General features: G+C 34.8%; 1 protein-coding gene and 1 non-coding gene across 3 annotated transcripts; both read right to left on the reverse strand.

Moving 5' to 3' along the window:
- Positions 1-924: 924 nt before the first annotated feature.
- Positions 925-17,387, reverse strand: TRMT10A (tRNA methyltransferase 10A). Of its 2 annotated transcripts, none has more exons than XM_015138874.3 (8): positions 17,261-17,387; positions 12,587-12,794; positions 11,486-11,648; positions 10,787-10,858; positions 9,581-9,655; positions 7,279-7,428; positions 4,417-4,522; positions 925-2,885 (listed from the first exon to the last, which is right to left on the reverse strand). In XM_015138874.3, the coding sequence occupies exons 2-8, from the start codon at positions 12,769-12,771 to the stop codon at positions 2,617-2,619; spliced, it is 1,020 nt and encodes a 339-aa protein (XP_014994360.2). In that variant the 5' UTR covers positions 12,772-12,794; positions 17,261-17,387; the 3' UTR covers positions 925-2,616. The 2 variants fall into 2 exon arrangements, with proteins under 2 accessions (XP_014994360.2, XP_077858149.1); XM_078002023.1 differs by lacking the exon at positions 17,261-17,387 and adding an exon at positions 16,908-17,045.
- On the reverse strand, positions 16,945-17,016 carry MIR7190 (microRNA mir-7190). Its single transcript, NR_128376.1, has one exon. It is a non-coding gene; the product is annotated as a microRNA mir-7190 (primary transcript).
- Positions 17,388-22,333: the final 4,946 nt, after the last annotated feature.

The raw sequence follows: 22,333 nt of genomic DNA on the forward strand, positions 1-22,333 counted from the left end.
AGAATTACTTTCTTTTCTCGTTTTTGGTTTTTCCATTCTGAGCATTTTCAAATGCTATAATGTCAACAGCACCAATCTCTGGAGAATCAGAATGAAGCATGGTTCTTCTCTTAAGAATGAGCTTGCTTTATGATGACCGTAGGTCATTAAAGAAATTAAATGTGAGGAAATTCTATATTCCCACAGACATATTTTTTGATGCATTTATTTAGGTAGTTTAATTCTCTCCCTTTATTATGTTCTAACACAAGTAACTTTAATATTTACTTAAGTTTTAACAAATAACCTAAATAAACCAAAACAATGTTGAGAGAAAAGGATATATTAAAATGAGCAAAAAGCTTAGTATTTTTAAAACCAAAATTTTAAATACCTCAGAAACTAGTTATATCAAAAGAGGTAGTAATCTTTGCCTTCTTTTCGCCTTCTTGCCACCAATATCCTAGATAAGATATGGGCCTGTAGTGGGTAGAATTGTGTCCCCCAAAAGATATGTCAAATCCTAACACATGGCACCCTGTAAATGTGACCTTATTTGGAGACAGTATCTTTGCAGATGTAGTCAAGATGAGGTCATATTGGATCATGGTGAACTCTAATCCAATGCTGTTCTCCCTAGAAAAAGAGTTAGGACACGGATACAAACATAGAAGACAGGGTAGAAGACCACTTGACAACAAAAACTGAGATTGGAGTCAAGCCACTGTAGGCTAAGGAGCAGCAGGGGTTGCTGTGACAACCACCAAAAGCCAGGAAGAGGTTAGGAAGTATTCTTTCCTAGGGCCTACGGAGGAAGCATGGCACTGGGACATTGTGAGTCTAGACATTTAGTTTCTGGAACTGTTAAGACAATAAATTTCTGTTGTTTAAAGCCACCCACTTTGTGGTAATTTGTTACAGCACATCTAGGAAACTAATACAGGGTTTTTTATAATTAATAAAAATTAAACTTTTATTTGGAATGATTTTCCCCCACCTTTCATAATTAAACAGTGCCCTATTTTACATTACATAATTTAAGTAAAAGGCATAATATTTCATGCTAATAAACCACATTTTTTTTTACTCAGAAAAACATGAACCTTTGAAAAAATACAACTTAAGACATAAGCTTTGTTATTTTAAAATTGTAGGGCTTGTCTTTACTTACATATCTTGCCTATAGACCTCACCTTAAAATAGTAACTATAATAGATTACTAAGAACAAAGTAACAAAAATAGACAGTAAATATCAGTACTAAATCCAATAAACTTTCTGTGTATATATGTTAGTAACATATACAGTATATTACACATTTTTAAAATACAACTTTTATATATTAAGAAGAAGACAAAAGAATAGCAACTCATTTTACCCAAACTCAATGAAGGCTACTGAAATCTTTTAGCTGTGACAGAGACCATTTTACCTTAAACATTTAACTGCATATACAATTACTGATAGGAAACTAAAACAGCTCCCTTTTACACTATTATTTCTTGCCAACATTCCCATAAAAATGTTTAGTTAAGGATTTTTGTACTTAATAAAATTCAAATTGTTCTTAGGGTGTTCAACACAACCATTCAAGTAATAAAATAAGTATTCAGTATTACAGAATAATAAAGTATTTCAGTATTATTCAAGTAATACAGATATATGGCAAATCAATCATGTTATCAACAACTAATAACTAAGAACCATACATGATGAGGACAGATGTAAATATATATTTACATGCATATTTTCACATGTGTATTTGATTTATAGAAACATACATTAGTATGCATATTCTTATAGGAGAGGAGGCAGAAGCACATATAAACTTTATTCATTTTAAGAGCCAACAAATTAAAAATATATATGGAAAAAAAACCCACAGCTGCTAAAAACTGTTCCATTTTAAATGCAGGTAAAGACAAAATTGATCTTTCAACAGCAACAGCCTTACAAAATAATTTAGTCTGCAAAATTCAATTTTATAATTGAAGTAACTTATCACCATTGTAAGAATTAAGAAAATGCATTAAAGAGATTCTCAACTCTTCAGTAATTACTTCAGAACCATAAAAAGGCACCACAAAGAAGGAACAGATATGCGCTCCATAGTCCAAAAGAAATGAACTAAGTCTATCAAACTGATACTTCTTCCTAAAATTACTAAATTTCTTTCAAGTAACTAAGTTAAACACAAAAGCTACAAAGAGAGGGTAACCTACCATATACAACATTCTCATAGATTGACAGTATATTTATGAATATGTGCCCTCACAGATACGTAGGCAATAGATCATAAAGATGTTGATGTGACTATAAAATTAAAAAACTGAAAGGTCAGAAGGCACATTCTAAAGAATATGAAAATATATTAATAAAGTAAAATTATCTAGAAACCACTATTTGAGGCTTTAAAAAGAAACAAAAAAAATACACATTTAAATCTTCTTATTCTAAATCAAAAATATTTTCTTACAAAGTTTAAAGGGCTTTTTTATTATTATTTAGGTCCAAAAAAAAGTTTTTAAAATTCACAACAGAAATAACAGAAAATAAAATGTTCTTCCAATTTCAATATTCTATACAGCACCTCGCTTTCTCCTAATTTTTCCTTAAACTAAAAGGAAACCAGGTAACATTAGTGTGGCAGAGAGTTCCCTATAGATTCAGTGTGATTTTCCTTGTCCTGCTTTTCTTCACGTGGTGAATCTAGTTCATTTCTGCTATCTTCCTCCTCACTGGAATCACTGTCCGATCCACACTCCTCCATCCTGACAGACTGAGGGTCATAAGAAGCACTTTCACAGGTTTTGTCTGTGGGAACAGCTCCTTTCCGCTGGGGCAAGATAGTAAAAAATGCTTCTTGCCAGTCTCTTGTTTCCAGGTATTCCAGAATAATCTCAAACACTGCAATAAAGACAAACTCCATACATTTCTTAGCCAAGTTCATCACAATGCTGCACAATGTCTTTTAAAATACATTGTCTTTGTGTTAAGAGTGCTAGTTTTTCCTAATAACTACTTTGTTCTTATCTCTTCTTTCTATTGTCTGTCAAGCCCAATTTGCCCCAAGGTACTCAAGCCTGTTACCTCTTATCTAGCTTTTTCTCAGTTCAGTTCTTAAGCACTCAGATACTTTACCAGTATCCCATGTCAATTATAATCAATAAAGACCTTTTCAGTTTATCTCCTACTCTTTTTTAGCCCCTTCACATCTTTATCCTTTACATGCTAACAACCTAGTTAGCATTCATTTAACTTTCTTCATGTTTCCTGTAAAGAGCCACTCATGCTAGGAGCTCCTTGTCTGCTTTTTTTATTTTGTTTTTCTTTTCCCATTGGTTGTAGTAAACAGTATCAATATTGTCTCCAGGCTACTCACATCAGCATACTGCTGAAGGGCAAACCTGAATTACTTTGTGGAAAAAGTAATTTCCACTATATATCAAAGGTTTTAGAGTCAATTCATTTGTTGAATCAATAATTTCATTTTTATAACTCCCTAGAACCTGCTATATAGAAAGTATTTAGTGTATAAGAAGTTTAATAAGCAGTTGTGTATTGACTAAAAACTCGGCTTAAAATTTTTTTTAAAGCAAAGTCAAGGCAAAGACAGGTACAAGAATGGATATGATATTTGCAACAGCCCAAAGAAAAAAACACAATTCAACCATAGCAGAATGGTTAAATTATTGTATATTCAAATGATGGACTATTACATAGCTATTAACAACAAGTTTTTAAATTAATTAATTTATTTGAGACAAGGTCTCACTCTGTCACCCAAATTGGAGTGCAGTGGCACAACCATGGCTCACTGCAGCCTCCACCTCCTGAGCTCAGGTGATCCTCCCATGTTGTCCTCCTGAATAGCTAGGACTACAAGTACCCACCATCACGCCCAGCTAATTTTTGTATTTTTTGTAGAGATGAAGTTTCCTCACGTTGCCCAGGCTGTTTTCGAACTCCTGGGCTTAAGCGATCTGCCTGCCTCGGTCTCCCAAAGTGCTAGGATTAAGATTACAGGCGTGAGCCACTGTGCCTGGCTACCATTAACAATCATTCAATGACATGAAAAAATAAAGTCATAAAGGAGAGAAAATATCCCAGATTTATAACATTGTACGTAATATACTAAAAATCCAATTATGTAATAAATAATATTATATATACATAGGAAAAGAACTAGAAGTCAACACCAAAAAGTTAATACCAAGTATTTCTGTGCAGTAAGACATAGCTAATTTTTTAACACTTTCGTACATTTTCAAAATTTTCTAATATGCATTCTGTTACTTAAACAAATTATAAATGATTACGTTTTACAATTTTGTCTCCAGGAAAGTGTAATACTTTCTACCTATTCAAATACTAAATGCAATATTCTTTCTCACAATGTTCGCTCAGTTGTATTTTCAGTTTATACCTTATAGCTTACCATGATTAACTGCCAAAACTTTTCGACTATTCATCTTCACAAAATTTCCAAGCGGGAGCTGTGCATGATTGATTCCATAATCTGATGCTTGTTTATATGTGAGTCCCTAAAACAAAGACACGATGACTTCGACAAGAACATTAAATTATTTAAAGTTTCTGTAATAGTATAAATAATTTTTAGATAAGATTTATAGTTCAGAGACTACCTGAATGGGGGGTATGTGTGTGTTTTACTGCTCATTTGGAAACATTCTCTTGAAAATAAGTATAGTCAATGTGCAGAGTATTTGTTTTAAGCTCCTCAAGTTACAAATGAGGAAACCAAAGGCATGCTTCCTGCCCAGTTAAAAAGCTCCTCAGCAGCAGAACCACAAGAAAAATCTGGCTCACATATCTCCTGACTCAAATAACTTTTCCCCATTCTACCCTGCCTTTATCTCAGTTTAAAATACAGTCCTGCACTGCATAACAAAGTCTCAGGCAACGACAGATTTCATTTACAGTGGTAGTCCCATGAGATTATAATGGAGCTAAAACATTCCTGTCACCTAGTGACTTTGGAGCTGTTGGAACATCACACTGTAATGCATGACTCAAGTGTTTGTGCTCATGCTGGCAGAAACAAACCTTCTGCTAGTCACATAAAAGTATAGCACATACAATTATGTACAGTACATAATACCTGACAATGATAATAAATAATTACCTGTTACGTATTTACTATACTTTTTATCGTTAGAGTGTACTCCTCCTACTCCTAAAAAAAAAATAATTACATATAAAACAGCCTCAGGCAGGTCCTTCAGGAGGCATTCCAGAAGAAGGCACTGTTATCACAGCTCCATGCATGTCATTACCCCTAAAGACCTTCCAGTGGTCCAAGATGTAGAAGTAGAAGACAGTGATTTTGATGATCCTGACTCTATGTAGGCCTAGGCTAATGTGTGTGTTTGTGTCTTAGTTTTTAACAAAAAAGTTTAGAAAGTTAAAAAATAAAGAGGATTTTTTTTTTTTAAATTTTAAAAAGTTAAAAAATTAAGAATAGAATAAGGCCTATGGAATACGGATATATGAAGAAAATATTTTTGTACAGCTGTATAATGTGTTTATGCTTTAAGCTAAATGTTATTACAAAAGAGTCCAAAAGTTTAAAAAATTAAGTTTATAAAGTAAAAATGTTACAGTAAGCTAAGGTTAATTCATTATTGAAGAAAAATTTTTAAATAAATTTAGTGTAGAGTAAGTGTACAGTATTTATAAAGTCTACAGTAGTGTACAGTAATATCCAGGTCTTCACATTTATTTGCCACTCACTTACTGACTCACCTAGAGCAACGTGTAGTTGTGTAAGCAGCGCTCATGGTAAGTGCTCTACACATGTATACCACGTATAACCTGTATTTTTAAAATCTTTTATATCATCTATGTTTAAATATGTTTAGAAACACAAAGACCATTATGTTACAGTTGTCTACACTATTCAGTACAGTAACATTCTGTATAGATTTGTAGTCTAGGAGCAATAGGCTATGCCATACAGCCTATGTGTAGTAGGCTATACCGTCTAGTAAGTACCGTCTGTAAGTACACTCTATAATATTGATATCGCTTAATGATGTAATTCTCAGAACATATTCCCATTGTTAAGCAATATACGACTATACTTAAACTGAATTCCTATAGAATCACCATCATTATTCCCATAAATGTAAAAAAAAAAATTAAATTTCCAATAACACTACTTTGCACAAATGGCAAAGACAAGTTAAATGAAAACTTGAATTGAGAAATTTTAAATAACTGACTATAAGTTTTATTTTTCCCTGTCAATTAAAAAAATACAGAATATGAATTTCATCTCTTCTCAAAATTAAAATCTTTGAAGCCTATGTCTAACCAGAACTGAAATGGTCAAAAAACAGAGTACAGGAGAAAGAAAAGCTCAATTTCTCAACTGATGGTTTGTATACTTGGGGGGCGCAAATAATAATAGATTGAAGCAGGTGCTTTTGAAAACAAAATTGTTTTAGTTCAGAGAAACATAAACATGAGAAAAAATGTGGTTCTATATAAATAACAAAATAGAATTTTTCCACAAAGAAAAAAATAAAAAGGCTAAAGATCATTCTGATAAAATTCCTTATGATGCAATAGAGCTGCAACTGTCCAATTGGTAGCCATGTGTGACTACTTAAATTTAAATTAATTACAATTTTAAAAATTCAGTTCTTCAGTCATACTGCACACATTTCAAGTGCTCAACAGCCACAAAGCTAACATACTGGACAAGCAGATATGAAGAATTTTGCATGCTGCAATGTAACTGGCGAAGTACAAAATGACATTTTCTTTTAGAAAGTGGTTTTCTGTAATTTTTCATCCAAATAAAGGTATGGATGGGAAGAGAGAAAAGTACAAATGAAAGAGAACAGAAAAAACATCCCATGAAAATAACATATTTAAAAACTAGTTAAGTTCTAATGGCTTAGCAACTGATTAGCAGCAGATTCTTCTATCAATAAAGCATAGCATTTAAGCATGTGGATGGACTCCAGAGCAATCAGCCTGGTTTCAAATAGCTGCTCTGTCATCTACTACTGTTGATTTTAGACTTAATTTCTCTGTGCTGTGAATTCCTTACCTGTGGAATGGAGATAATAATAGCACTAATCTCACTGGGTTGTAGTGAAGATTAAGCAAGCTAATATATGTGAAATACTTTGTTTAGCTCAAAAAGTGACTGACGTATAGTAGGCACTCAATAAACATCAGCTATTGTTAGTACTATTGTTACTTTCAGGAAATGGTGATGTATCAATTTTAAGTACAAGCAAAAGCAAAAATAAAAATTTAATAGTACCTTGTGATGGTTGTGATCTACTAATCCTCCAATCACATAGGCCTTTGATTCATCTAATTCCTTCAGTATATTAGGTGAATCTGATGTAAGATAAATCAGGTCTTCTTTTTTTATGAGTTCACTATAGTGCTCTGGTTTGATATGGATATCCTTTAAGACAATGGGGAAAGAGATTACTAATTAATAGGACCTTATGAAAGTTGGCTAAAAATGATTATTCTATTTTCCCAAAACAAATCCAGTCAAAAACATATGAAACAAAGTTTGAAAGAATATAATTACAATGCATTATTTTGAATTTACTACATCAATTTCTTATAATCTCACATTTTGATCATTTAAATAGCCTCTTAATTTTGTTTCCCCATTGTTGGCCTTAAATCCCTCCAATCTACTTCCACACACTGATAGCAGGCTCTAAAAACACTACTTTTAACGTTTTATCTTTTTCTGTGGGATAAAATCTAAACTCCTTAATTTAGAAACTCTTTCCTGAATATAGCACTAATCTACTTTGCCAGCTTTATTTCCGGTTCCAACAAAACAAATGCATTTTTACTGCCACATATTTGCTTACATTGTTCTAGGACCAAAGAATGCCTTCTCCAATTACTTCCTCTCCATCTATATGAATCATGAAAGGGAAATAGCTGGCCAGGAGTAGTGGCTCATGCCTGTAATCCCAGCACTTTGGAAGGCTGAGGTAGGTGGATCACAAGGTCAGGAGTTCGAGACCAGCCTGGTCAACATGGTGAAACTCCGTCTCTACTAAAAATATAAAAATTAGCTGGGCATGGTGACAGGTGCCTGTAATCCCAGCTACTCAGGAGGCTGAGGATGGGGAATTGTTTGAATCCGGGAGGCAGAGGTTACAGTGAGCCGAGATCGTGCCATTGCACTCCAGCCTGGGTGACAGTACAAGAGACTACGTCTCAAAATCCATGTATCTGTTTCTACAAAGAGACACACATTTGAAAACTTCTTCACCAGAATTGTCAGGTCACAGGTACAAAATTGAACAACAGCTGGCAGTCATGATTTTGTAAGCCACATTGATTGCATAAAAGATGTATCACCAGGCTCAGATGACATTTATCCATAATTTTTAATGAAACCAAGAATGAAGCAAAAGAACTCTCTCCTAAAATGTATAATTAATAAATAGCCACTTTTCTGGAAAATGTTATATTATAAATTTAATAAAGGCCCCAAGAAGAACCTGATTACAGAACAATTAATCTCAAGTCTCTCTGGAAAGCTGATGGTATAAATGATAAATTTAATAAGTTGCAAAATAACTAAAAACATGCCTCTTTTAATTTATTACATTACTTCTTGGAAAACCAGGTACAAATGTAGGATTTGATAAATATATTGTACTTAAAAACTTAAAAGCCTTTGAAAATGTTTCATATCATAGGCTATTAATAAAATAAATGCCTTCGTTATGCAATTAGTGAGTGTGAAAGGGAAAATGTGTCACTGAGAGAACTGACTTTGAGAAAGAAAAAAGGTATAGGGATAACCCAGTACTTCTCTAAATAGGATCAAGTTCCTCAGGGACTGGTACCAAAGCCAATCTATTTAGTCACCTTTACCAATGACTGAGAACAATTTGGTCCAATAGAAAAAATTGTGAGGCCACATATGCAATTTTAAATATTCTAGTATCCGCATTTTTAAAAATGAAAATAGGTGAAATTAATTTTAACAATTTATTTTATTAACACAGTATACCCAAAATTTTATCATTTGAACATATAATAAATATTTCAAAAATTATCTAGGAGATATTCACATTCTTCCTCTCTCTTCTGTGGTACCGAGTCTTTGAAATCCTGTATGTATTTCACATTCATAGCACATCTCAATTCACAATTCAGACTGTCATATTTCAAGTTAATAGCCACATGCAGTTAGTGGCCAGCACAGGGTAAGAAGAAACAGAATGCAGGCACACTTCCAAAATTTAGAGTGACTTCATTTTTATAGGTAACATATAATGTATAGCTAGTATGCCAGGGAGAAATTATATAAAGGCCCTTAAAATTATTTCTTTTTAAAAATATGTTTTAAAAGTTGACCATAAAATAGGTAAGATTTAATGAGAACAAATACAAGCTACCAGATATCTCACTCCCTTCTTCAGCATCTCTGATTTGTAATCTTAGACTTAGGTTCAGAGATTGCATCTGGAGATTGTTGTATTAAGTAGCATTATATAGAGTTTAGGTACGAAATGTAGACCTTTAGAAACATAAAAATACTTGGAATTATGTGAGAGTTCATCTGTTTTAATTACCTTCCAGTTGACCCATCCTTTGTCATTTTCATCCATGTTCTTTTTCAGCTGGCCTCCATGGCTTGTCAAGTAAAACTGATAAAAGATTTGTAGGTATAGAAAGAGAGAACATATGACCATTTAAGTCTAATGTTTTATTTCTCTCATCTACTCATCTGATGATCAATGAAACACAAAATATATTTATTCTCATTTATCTAGAAAAAAAAATTTGTGACATGCTTTGAACATACAATAAACTGGGGCAGAAATGGTATGTTTCGTGTGCATGCTTCATAACCCAGTAGCTGGGGTATCCCATTTACATTTTCATTCCAAGTAGTTATAACATGGCTATACCTTAATCATCACTTGTCTGCAAATTCCCTGCTTCCATGTCAAGTTCCCAGTCCTCTTTTTTTTTTAAACAATACAAAGTCTTCATAATTTTTCTTTGATTCTAAACCCTGATACCTATTTAAGTTTGAATCATAGGTGAGAAGGGGTCTACTACAGATAAAAATGGGGATAAAAGGACTATCAGAGAAGTGTGATATGAAACTATAAAACAAAAAGTACAAAATACAAAAATTTAAAATTACTATTACTTGGTAAAAACAAAATATCTAACCAAAATATATTAACAGTTCCTGGTTCTTAACATCAGTGAGCCAGTATTAATTTTTAGGTCACCTAGAATTCCAACAGAAAGATGTTATTCTTAACAGTAGCCAAATAGTCTCCCAAATCACTCCCTCATCTCAGCTTAAAAAAGACTTGACAAAACTCTCAGTGACCCAAAAGAAAACTAAAAACCTTTAAGTAGACAAAACCTATACAACAGATACCACAGCATATATCAAGCGGTGGCAGCCACAGCTTCTGCCTCTCCATCCAATCTTTCTCCCACATTGGAAGTAATTGTAAACTGAGAAACTGGTATAAAAATATATGTACGTCCCATAAAGAAGATATTCAACTACAGGCAAGGAAAAGGCCAATTTGTGTAAGACTGATGATTACTGGAAACAGTGTGTCTAAGATAACATATTAAAAGATGTTTAAAATATTTTGCTTTATTTTTGTCAAAAAAGAAAACATTTTTCAAATAGGCATTAAAAAAGATTATCTGTAAGACTCCTGCAAAGACTATAGGAATTATCTATGTCTTTTGCCACAAAAGATATAAAAGAAAACTAGAGTCTGCTTTAAAATCTTCAGACATACCTGCACAGGATGCAGTGCCCGTCGGTTTTCTGCGTAACATCGTTGAATCTGCTTATGAAGTTTCTTAATGTCCTATTACAGAGTCAATTTTTAAAGCAAAGTTATTAAAATTGTCTATGGCCATTCCACAATCTTAAAGGAATGGAATAGGCAGAAGGGATGACTATATACATACAATTTTTCTTCTTAAATACAAATGCATTCTGATAAATGTTATTTGATTTCCTTACATTAACAAAATTACTGTAAGTTAATGCTCTGTAAGTGACCCATTATTACATATTTTGTATTTATTTAAAATGCTAGTTCATGAAAACAGTTACTGTCTTAAGAGACAACAACAACAAAAGACTTTCAGAGCCATATTACTATTTTCATGTTTTACCAACAACACTGGTAAAACCCCGTAGATCTTTATGATTAATAAGTGGTTAATTTAGTTCTGTCATCTAGATTGTGAAGTGTGTGTGTTTGTCTCTCTTTCCTGTCTGCACACATACTGACACACACACATATAAATATACATATTTATTATATCAATGCAATTTGCTAGCTAATTTAACTTAGGGGAAATAAATTTTGAAAAACTTAAGATTCATTTCAATACACAAATTTATATAAAAGGGATATTACATATTAAAACAAAAATGATTTGATCTAATTCATATACAAGATTTTTCTGACAATGATTCATGATACCTTTAATACCATCAAGTCATCAAAACTACAGTCAATAATAAGGCGAAGGGTGCTATGAACAACATCTCTTCGAACACGTTTTCTGTCATTTCCATCTGAGTTTGATTCCATTTGACATTGTCGCTCCAATTTTTTCCTCTTGCGTTTTTCTTTCCGCTTTTGTCTAAAATTAGTAATTGAAATAACATTTTGTTATTGTGTATTCAGTTATTCACAACTCTTCTATATAAACAATTACTTCTAAAAACCATCAAGTTAAGCCATATGAAATTGTCACTTCTGTGACCATTCAAAAATGGTCAAGTATTAGCAGTTTTATATAGTACATCTAAAAGCTTCAGATAGGAAGGAAATGAGCTTCCAAAAATGATCTAAAGCTTTCTGTCTAAATCCTAACTATACTACCTGAAGAGCTTCATTTGTTATTAGTATCATATTATCCCTAAGAAAACCCTCTAAATACTGAGTTTGAGTTGTATTGAATTTTACTTTCATAATTCACCTAGATGATTTTTAAGCCACATTTATAAGGTATAGAAAAAAGCAAAATAAAATTGTTCATTAAAAAAATTACATACTTTTGCTCCAATTTATACCAACTATAGTTTATTTTCTCTCCACAAACTTTGGCATTTATCATAGTAACAAATTTAGACTAATTGCTTTCACCAAAACCTGCAATGGTTCTTGTGGCAAAATCAATGTTAGGCCAAAACTTGATCTTTCTGAGTTGGCTGTTTTTATTCCATAACTAGCACATGGACACTAATTACATCCCTTATCTAAGTCAGTTGTTTCAAAAATTGTGCTGCTACTCATAATAAGGTTCTGCATGAGAAAAAGTGTTGAGTGCAAGATCATCAACAGTGCTAAAAGATACCCCAATAATAATGTTAAAAAATAGTCTTAACAGCCAGTTGACAGTGTTAGCTAACAATATACATTTTTAGCTTCAATTTTTTTCTCTTGCGTTTTTCTTTCCGCTTTTGTCTAAAACTAGTAAATGAATTTTAAGTAACAAAAATATGCCAAAGGGCTATGCAAGGTCTAACATTCCATATTTCTAAATAGGAAGAGAGCATATACATTTGAAACACATACTTGCGGAGTTCCCGTTGCTCTTCCCATTGTTTCTGTTTTATTAGTTTTTTCATTTGTCGCTTAGATACTGGTTCACACCCTTCACCTAATCTTGGCTTCTGGCTTTCCTCTTGATGTTCATTTATGCCTTGCTTTTTGTCAACATTAGAAGTTTCAATAAATGCTGGCAACATTTCAGATGACATTATTTGGTGCCTCTGAAAAACAACTTTTGACATGAACAGATAATTTACAAGCACAAAAAAGTTAAAAAACTCAATCAATATGATTAAAGTTAAACCATACAATAAATAGAAATAAAACTTTAGACAAATAAATGTCATTTATTGGTAACTATCATTTAAATACCATTTAATATAAATTAAATATCATTCATCAGCAATGCTAGCAAAGGTCTAAAGAAATGGGGTGTTTCATATACTATTAGTGGTCATGGTACAATTTTTCCAGAAGGCAAGACATACATGTTTTAAGAGCTTTAAAATCTCTATTTAGACACCCTTTGACCCAGTAATTTATTTCCTTAAATTTCTGTAAATAAATCAGACATGCACACAAAAATGTGCACAAGAGTACATGCAATGAATGCAGTGTTAAAAAACAGTGAAAAGTTAGAAACCTCCTGAATGTCAGTGAAAGGAAACTAAACAATTATGGTTAATCTATAACATGGGCAAGGAATACTAAGCAGCCAGTAAAACGTATATATCCAAAATTATTTAGTAAGGGGAAACGGTTATACGTTAAATAAAACCAAATAAAACAATATATACGTTACGACCAACTTTTTAAAAAAGGTATACACACACACAAGTTTAATTCTTACCCATGGTTTTCTATATTTTCTAAAGTTATGTAATGAAAATGTTTTTAATAAAACAAAAAATCTTAAAAAGAGATGAAAAGCATCTTTTCTATAGTCTTCTTTAATGCTGTAGAATGAGGGAGACTAAGAAAAGACAGAACTGATTTTTAAAACTGAAATCAATAACCAGGAAACAAATTCACTTGATACAAATTAAAAATAGGGCAATCTGAAAATGACTTTAAAATAAATTTGGCTGAAACATTTCAGAGAGGTCATAAGGGAATAATAACTATAATAACAAAACAGAAAATTGTGGTATAAAAGCAGGCTTTACTAAAAGGTAAAACAAGAATCTGAGAAAAAGAACAATTTGAAAACTAGGAAATGAAGACATAAAAACTTCAATAGAAGAGACAAACTCCAGATTACCTGGAGTCCCAAGAAGTAACTGATGACTTAGAAGACATCCTGACAATCTGACTCAGGATGCAGACAAAAATCGAACAGAAAAACAATATGGAGGAGCAGTAAAGACTTGGATAACAGAATGAGAGAGATAAAGGAAAACAAGGTAATTAGAGATAAACATATAGCCTTGAATGCACTTTTTTTTTTTTTTTTTTTAAGCTAGAAAGTAAGGTAAGCACTCAATTTAAGAAACTGGAGGTAGGGAAACTGAATAAGCCTAAAAAGACTACATGGAAAAAAATTTTTTAAATATATATTTTGATTCCCTGGATCACTTTTATTTTCCTTTCTTTCAATACACAATACATTAAATAAAATTCAGCAATGCAGGTATCCAAAACAATACCGGGTGGAGGAAACTTAAAAGCACAATTAAAATTCACAGAAAACAAACTGCTCTCTTCATGAAATAATAATATTCCAAGAGAGCACATTTCTGTTTATCAGTGGCATTATTTTCAGTTCTCTATTTTATTCAAAAACTGCACATGTTGATTACTTCTATGTGAAGATTTTTTTTTTTTTTTTTTTTTTTTTTTGAGACAGAGTCTCGCTCTGTGGCCCAGGCTGGAGTGCAGTGGCCCTATCTCGGCTCACTGCAACTTCCGCCTCCCGGGTTCAGGCGATTCCACCGCCTCAGCCTTCTGACTAGCTGGGATTCCAAGGGCGCGCCACCATGCGTGACTAATTTTTGTATTTTTAGTACAGAAGGGGTTTCACCACGTTGGTCAGGCTGGTCTCGAACTCCTGACCCTGGAGTGCAGTGGCCTGATCTCGGCTCACTGCAACTTCCGCCTCCCGGGTTCAGGCGATTCCACTGCCTCAGCCTTCTGCGTAGCTGGGATTCCAGGCGCGCACCACCATGCCTGGCTAATTTTTGTATTTTTAGTAGAGAAGGGGGTTTAACCACGTTGGTCAGGCTGGTCTCGAACTCCTGACCTCGTGATCCGCCCGCCTCGGCCTCCTGAAGTGCTGGGATTACAGACAAAAATCACCAGGCCTGGCTTACGTGAAGACTTTTTAAAAAGCAATTAATGTTTTACAGTTTATGTACACCAGGGGGAGCATTTGCTTTTCCTATCCAAGAAGTCTGCAGTTAAATTTAATTTGACCTGTCATAGTACAGCAATGTTTCAGTCTCCCAAATACAAGGAAAGGTGATGAGCTGGTCAACATCCTCATCTTCATCATCACCATCATCATCACCATCATCTTTTTAAAAACTATTCCTAATTAAGAAAACACACTGTACTAAGTGAAGTTTTTAGGCTTTAAACAAGCCAGGTGCACTGAGACAAATGGAATGCAACAAAAATGATGCCAGCTTGATATCTTATAAATTATTCCTTATAGTATACTTTACAAAGATATCTACCAACTCGCACTGTCTACACTATACAATAAGTATAATGTATATCTACACTGCACTATGTACCAGCGTGTTCAGATTGAATGTTAAGCAAAACATAGCATTTTATTAGGTATACTTGCTTTCTAATCGTTTTAGTTTGGGCAATAATTTATAAAATTCTGTGGCAGTTGTTCATTCCTTTCTCACATGCAGTGATGCTCATCGTACATTTTCATTCATTCAACCAAGTTCAACAAATGTTCAAGAATGTATTTTACAGTAACTATAAAAATATTTGTGTGAGGTCGGGCGCAGTGGCTCATGCGTGTAATCCCAACACTTTGGGAGGTCGAGGTGGGCGGATCACCTGAGGTCAGGAGTTCGAAACCAACATGGCAAAATCTCGTCTCTACTAAAAATACAAAAATTAGCCAAGCGTGGTGGTGGACGCCTGTCTAATCCCAGCTACTCGGGAGGCTGAGGCAGAAGAATCCCTTGAACCTGGGAGGCAGAGGTTTCAGTGAGCCAAGATCGCATCACTGCACTCCAGCTAGGGCAACAGAGCAAGACTTCGCCTCCTATGTGTGTGTGTGTGTGTGTGTGTGTGTGTGTGTGTGTGTGTGTGTGTGTGTGTGAAATTTTACTTTTGCATAAAATTTTAAAAATCTGTAGGGTTCATTTGCAGATATAGGTTATCAGGTGGGCTTACAAACTATCTTACATTGTATTTACATATCTTAGCACAGCTTAAGGCAAGGAGGATACATCCTAAATCAATGAGCACCAAAAGAAATAAAAAAGTTTTTTAAAACGGCATTAATTTATGGATTGGGATAAAATAAATATTCGTCGTAATTTATGACAGTCTCCCTTTCAGAAAAATCTCAACGAATGTGGGAATAATGCAGATTAGAATTAATGACTTGACAGCAATAGCAAAAGAATGTCCTTTTTTTTTTTTTTCTTTTTTTTTTTTTTTGAGACCCAGTCTCGCTAGGTCGCCCAGGCTGGAGTGCAGTGGCAAAATCTCGGCTCATTGCAACCTCTGCCTTCCGGGTTCAAGCAGTTTTCCTGCCTCAGATTCCTTAGCCGGGATTACTGGCATGCGCCACCACGCCCGGCTAATTTTGTATTTTTAGTAGAGACGGGGTTTCACCATGTTGGTCAGGCTGGTCCCGAACTCCTGACCTCAGGTGATCTACAACACGCCTTACCCTCCCAAAGTGCGGGGATTACAGGCGTGAGTCACCGCGCCTGGTCAGGAATGCCCTTTTTAAAGACACGCTGGCTAAACGTGGAGCAGCGAAAAGCCCTTTGTTCACTTCAGTTGTCAAGCCTTTTGAGCAGAGGGTTGGGAATGCAAGGGGCAGAGGAGATTCATAAAGTGACAAGTAATGTGTCGCCATCCTCTTTATATCTCTAGAAAAATTCCCAAAATTTAAAGTAGTTCAGTGAAATCAAGTAACACTTCGATCTTTTTAAAACCGTCCTCAGCTCACAGCACCTGCAGCAATTTCCCCTCGGGCTTTCTACATTTCAGAGGGTTCAGTCACGTCAGCCCTTCGCAGGAAAAATGAGGTAAGGCACCTTTAAAGAGGTAACGCCCACGGTCTCTGGCCACGAAGTGGCAGGGTCGTAACACGCTTTCCGGCCCTTTAGAGTACAGATTTCCCTCTCATTCTTTGCAAACTCACTTTTAACATACTACGGGCCGATGGCAACCCCAAAACACACGCCGACGAAGAGCGCACAACCACAGGGGCGGAGCCTCGCCCACTCTCCCTTCTACGCTCCCAGCCAGCGAACGCATTTCAGAGGCGGGATTAAGCTGCTGCTGGCGAACCAGGAAGCAGCTGGGTAGGCCGCGGGAGGCGCCTATCAATGACGTCATTTCCTTCGGCAACAGCGCAGCAGGACCACTTCCACACCACTGCTCCCCTCTACCCCGGAAGCCCTTGTTGGTAGTCGGGGGCTGCATGGCACGCACCCCTATGCGCCCAAATAATATCATAGTGCGGGGGAGCGCCAGCCAGTGCAGGACACTTACCGAGATGAGGAGTTGATAGGGAAGTGAAATCTCAGAAAGAAAGCCTTTCTAGGTTGGCCTGGTTACCGCTCACGCTTCCTTCCACAGAAACTTCAATTCCCAGAGGCAGGGGCGGTAGTTACACAGTGGAGGCTACGGCGGCTGCGTCTTACGTCATCGAACTGCGCCAATTTAGAACCCGCAATGGGAGAAAGGGGAGGGGTTTATGCGGGGCGGGGTGTGGAGTTAGGGTTTTGGGAGCGAGAGGTAGTTACAGTGATGTCTGTTTTTTCACGTTCAAGAAGTAAGTGTGTACCTGCAGACATGTATTTATTCATTCATATATTCTTGTGAGTATTGGATGGAGGAATTAAGATAGTCCCACCGTTAAAAACGCAAAATAACGAAGAAAGGCTTGTAATTTGTCTGTGTTCAAAATGAAACGCATCTCTTGCCTATATTATTTTTAATTTATACAGCAAATTACCATATCACATGATTTTACATAGCTCAAGTAGAAAATTAAATTCGAAAAGTGAGTCAGATTCACAATAAAATGCATTTAAATTTAGAATCTGTAAGGCTTTTTTATGGCTGAAGTAAAACAGTCATAACTTTACTCTTTATTCATTCCTTGAGCTATTTTTCCTATGCTGTTTTGCAGAACATCAGATGACATTTCATTGTTTATAATACTTGACCTTATATAATCTTTTTGCTATATATAGACCATGTCAACTGAGAGAGAAATGAAACACAATCCCATAGATTGTCGTTTTCTATTTAGTTTTTTCCCCTCTACTTCTAATAGGTGATTATTGCAGAATTTGAAGATAAGAATGAGGTTTGCATCTTTGAATAGAAGACTGGCTTCTCATATAGAAATAATTTTGAAGTAAATTATCCTTGATGCTTGAAGGTATTTGAACATGTTTAAAAGCTTCAATGAATAGAAAATTAAATCCAGAATTTGAGGTTCTCTAAAAGAGCCGAAATTTCTTTGACTTTAGTTACAAAACTACAGTCTTGCCATAAGCCCTTAAATTTTACTTGAAACACTATGTCAGCTATAACACTGTTGTGAGTGCCTCTTCTGTTTCTTCCTCATCTCAAACCTAAAAGATCTTTGTTAACTAAGCACTAGCAAAAAAGTCTGGATCCACTTCTGATCTGTTAGTAGGGCATCTTTTTTCAGCTGCCTCCATATCAGGGCAAAGAGTAGCTCAGGGAGGATTAGTAATTGGATATGTAGCCCTTCACATGTAGGTCATTAAATTCAGGCTGGCAAAGTAATGTGCCAAATCTTTCCACAGCTGTTCAGTTGCTTCTATGGGATCTGTTTTATAAATAATTATACATTTTTTTCAGAGTTAATACCTGGCATCCTTAGATATTTTAAGCAAAGTTTTAAAGCAAAAAAACAAACAAAAAAACCAAAAAAACAAAAACACTTCATATTCTAATAATGAAGTCAATAAATTTTCTTTTGACATGGACATCTAACTTTGTAGTCACTTGGTGCAAAATTTAAAATGATTCTAGTATTAATCCAAAGTAAGCACCAAAAAAGCACCAGCAAAAAAGTCAATTTAAAAAAATTGAAACATGGAAAGTTTAAGAAGGTGAAATCATATGAAACAATATTTTCATTGATTTGTAAAATTTATGTGTTTATTTATTTGACACATGTATCGAGTTCTATACTTTTTGTGTTAGTACTGGTGATACAGAAATGACTGTCATCCTTAAGGATGTCCTTAAGGAATCCTTAATCTAATAGGGGAGCCAGCAGTGAATAAATACAACATGTACTTGAGATGCTTGTACTTTGAAAGAAGCAACTAAATGCTCCTTGAGGCAAAACATAGTTTTGGAGATTAAATAATTTTGTTTCATCTTGGAAAGTAAGTAGGAGTTGTACAGGTGTCAGAACAGTAAAGAAGTTTAAGATTTGGGAACAGTGAAAGCAAAGAAGCGTGTCATAGTTTTGCACATGACTGAAAAGCTGTGGATAGAATGAGGAAGAAGGAGGAGATAAAAACCCTAAGGGCTTCTCTGACTTGGACAACTGTAGCAATGCAGTAACATTACCGAGGTCATTTAGGGAATACTGGAAGAAAAATAGGTTTTGAAAAAATAGTTTTGTTTTAAAATATGTAGATTCTGGGGAGTCTGCAGGACATCTGAGTAGAAACAGATTTTAAAAAGAATGAGCACATACTTGTAGTTTAAGCCAATATAAGAGGTTGAACTCAAAGAGATACTACTCCGTGGGTTACAAATGCATACTATCTACGGGGACTGGAAGGTAGCAAATGAGAGAAGCGTCTGGAAGCAAAGTATTACAAAACTGAGAGTGCATTTCCTCTTTAATCAGGGTGCAAGTTCCAAGAGAGAATATGAGCCTAATGACACCAGAATATGAGCCTAATGGCATCATTTTTTTAAGAACAGCCATAAATATGAAATCTGGTTTTAAAGTGTTGGCAGCTATTTAGTTTGTTTTAAAATACTGAGCAGACTAAATAAAATACGTCTGTGGGCCATATTCAGACAATTGATAACCAGTTTGTTAAATTGGACCCTAGTTGATAGAATAAGAAGGAGGCCACAGATAGAACTGGAACTTTAGAATATAAAAATACAGTAATAACTATGATTATGAACCCCTCCATAACTTTGATTTCAAAATATTGGGCAATCATTACAAATTTCATTATTTTAAGCTTAATTCTGATTTTAAGTCTTAGGATACTCTTCAACAAGTTGTGAGTGAGGAGATGTGGAAGTAGAATAACACTTGTGAGTACTTTAATTTCAGTCTAGGAAAGCCAAAAAGAAACCCATTTTTAAACACGACTTGAAAGGTAGCTAAAAGGAAGAATTGACCACTCATCTATAATCATTTCAACCTGCATTTCGACCGACTCCAAAAATACAGAAAAAACGTTTAAAATGTATTTGTACATTTACATATACATACATATTAATCATATCCTCCCAAGTAGTACATGAATATTGAAGACTCTGGGAAGATGATTAGAGAGGCAGTGTAGTCTGTGAACCTCCTGAATCTCCTCATAAAAACAGGTAAAGCATCTAGGATAGAAAATAACAATCGCAGAAGATAGCTATAACATAACTAGGTGAAAAGGAATCCCTACAAACCTCACAATGTGAACAGGAAGGAGCAAACCCAACTTAATATCGGCAACTGTGTAGGAGAGAGTGGTGGGAAAACAACAGATCATCTGAAGACCCTCAGAATGGGAAGTCCCCAAAACTGCCAAACAAATAATCACTAAAAAACAGAGGAAACCAATGTGAGGTTGGCGGCAAAACTGGCAGGTTGTTCATCTGACTCTAAGCTCAGCTAAGTGTGAAGGAATGAGCAGGAGGGTCTGAAGCTGCTGGAGGGACGTGAGGCCTGTGAAGTCTCAAAACCAACAAACTGGATCTCCATTCTTGAACGTAGCCCAACACTAAGGAGAAACTGCTGAAAGTTGAATCCAAATTGAACAAAACAGAGACAATGCGGCCAAGAAAAAAGCAGATGCAGATAGAAGTGGAGAATAGAGAGGAGACAGATCTCAGAAAATATAAAGACACATGTGTGTCATTTTATGAAATACTAGAAAAGGAACCTCTAGAGCCATGAAACTGGAAAAGCTATTCTACCCAATCCTCCCTCTTAAAAATACAGCATAACTTAATTAGCCTAAAAATGCACCACAGAAAAGGATCGTGGTCGAATTTCATTTAAAGTTGCTATAATAGAAAAAAGAATATGAAGCCAAAAAAAAAAAAAAGTGGATGAAAACTATAATGCAGTATTTCAAAACAGCAAATTTTAAATAATAGAAAATATTGAAGAACAACATGAAAATGATTCAAAAATGAATATTTGAGGATGAATAACAGAACTCAGAAAATAAGAAATATACAAAGCACACCCATATATTCACCATTATACTGGAAGTTCTAACCAGTGCAATAAGATTTAAAAATCAAATAAAAGGAAGAAATAAAACCATTTATAGATGACATGAATATCTATCTAGAAAATCCCCAAAAATGTACCAAAAAAGACCCTCACTAAACTAATAAACAATTATAGTAAGGCCTTGTGATATAAGGTTAACATGCAGAAGTCAATTGCCTTCCTATACAGCAGCAGGGCAGAACTGGAACTTGAAATTAAAAAGCAACAACCCCTCCAAAATGAAATAGGTATAAATCTAACAAAATTTGAACAGAATCTACATGAAGAAGTTGCGAAACCGATGAAAAAAGTCAAAGAAGATCTAAATAAATGGAGAGATATGTATTCTTAGATTGAAAGACTTGATGCTGTAAAAATGAGCCAATCTTGGTGTCCAGATCTTGGTTTCTAGTACAGTTCTTCAATAAAGGAAACCAGGGATTCTTGGAGAAGTGACTGATTCTAAGATTGGAGTAAAAATGTACAAGATGAGCTGGGAGCATCTTGCAGTGCCAGATAATAAGGAGATGCTAAAAACCAAAACCAGAATCAGAACCCAAACAAAACACATTTATGGGCATGTCAAAGGAACACGGGGCCAACTGAAGGAACTCCCAGTGGCTAAAGATAGAACAATTGTAGCAACAGAGAAGGATTTGACTATAACCTAAAATATAAATTAAATATCCACAAGTCCTTATTGATATAGTGATTAAATAAATCAATGGGAAATTAAAGACAAATTTCCCATGCGGAGGAATTCAAATAATTTATGTAGCTACTCCACCCTCAAGGAGGAGGAACATAACTCCCAACCCCATAAGTGTGGGATGTACATAGCACTTCCTTCCAAAGAGCTCAGTATGAAAAAAAGGGAGAAAAAACAAATTAACTTTACAATGGAGAAATCTGACAACACTGCTCAGCCAGATGATCAAAGTCAATGTAAATAGAGATAAATCATGTTGATATTATGTACCTCTGATGTAATGTGGTATCAAGAAACGGCACTTTACCTCTGTGGTCTTCCTCCTCCAAACTTACAACTTCAGTCAAATCATGAGAAAAATATCACAAAAATTCACTAGAGGAGTATCTTACAAAATATCTGC

This window comes from Macaca mulatta, chromosome 5, assembly GCF_049350105.2.
Source record: "Macaca mulatta isolate MMU2019108-1 chromosome 5, T2T-MMU8v2.0, whole genome shotgun sequence".
In the NCBI taxonomy this organism is placed as follows: Eukaryota; Metazoa; Chordata; class Mammalia; order Primates; family Cercopithecidae; genus Macaca; species Macaca mulatta.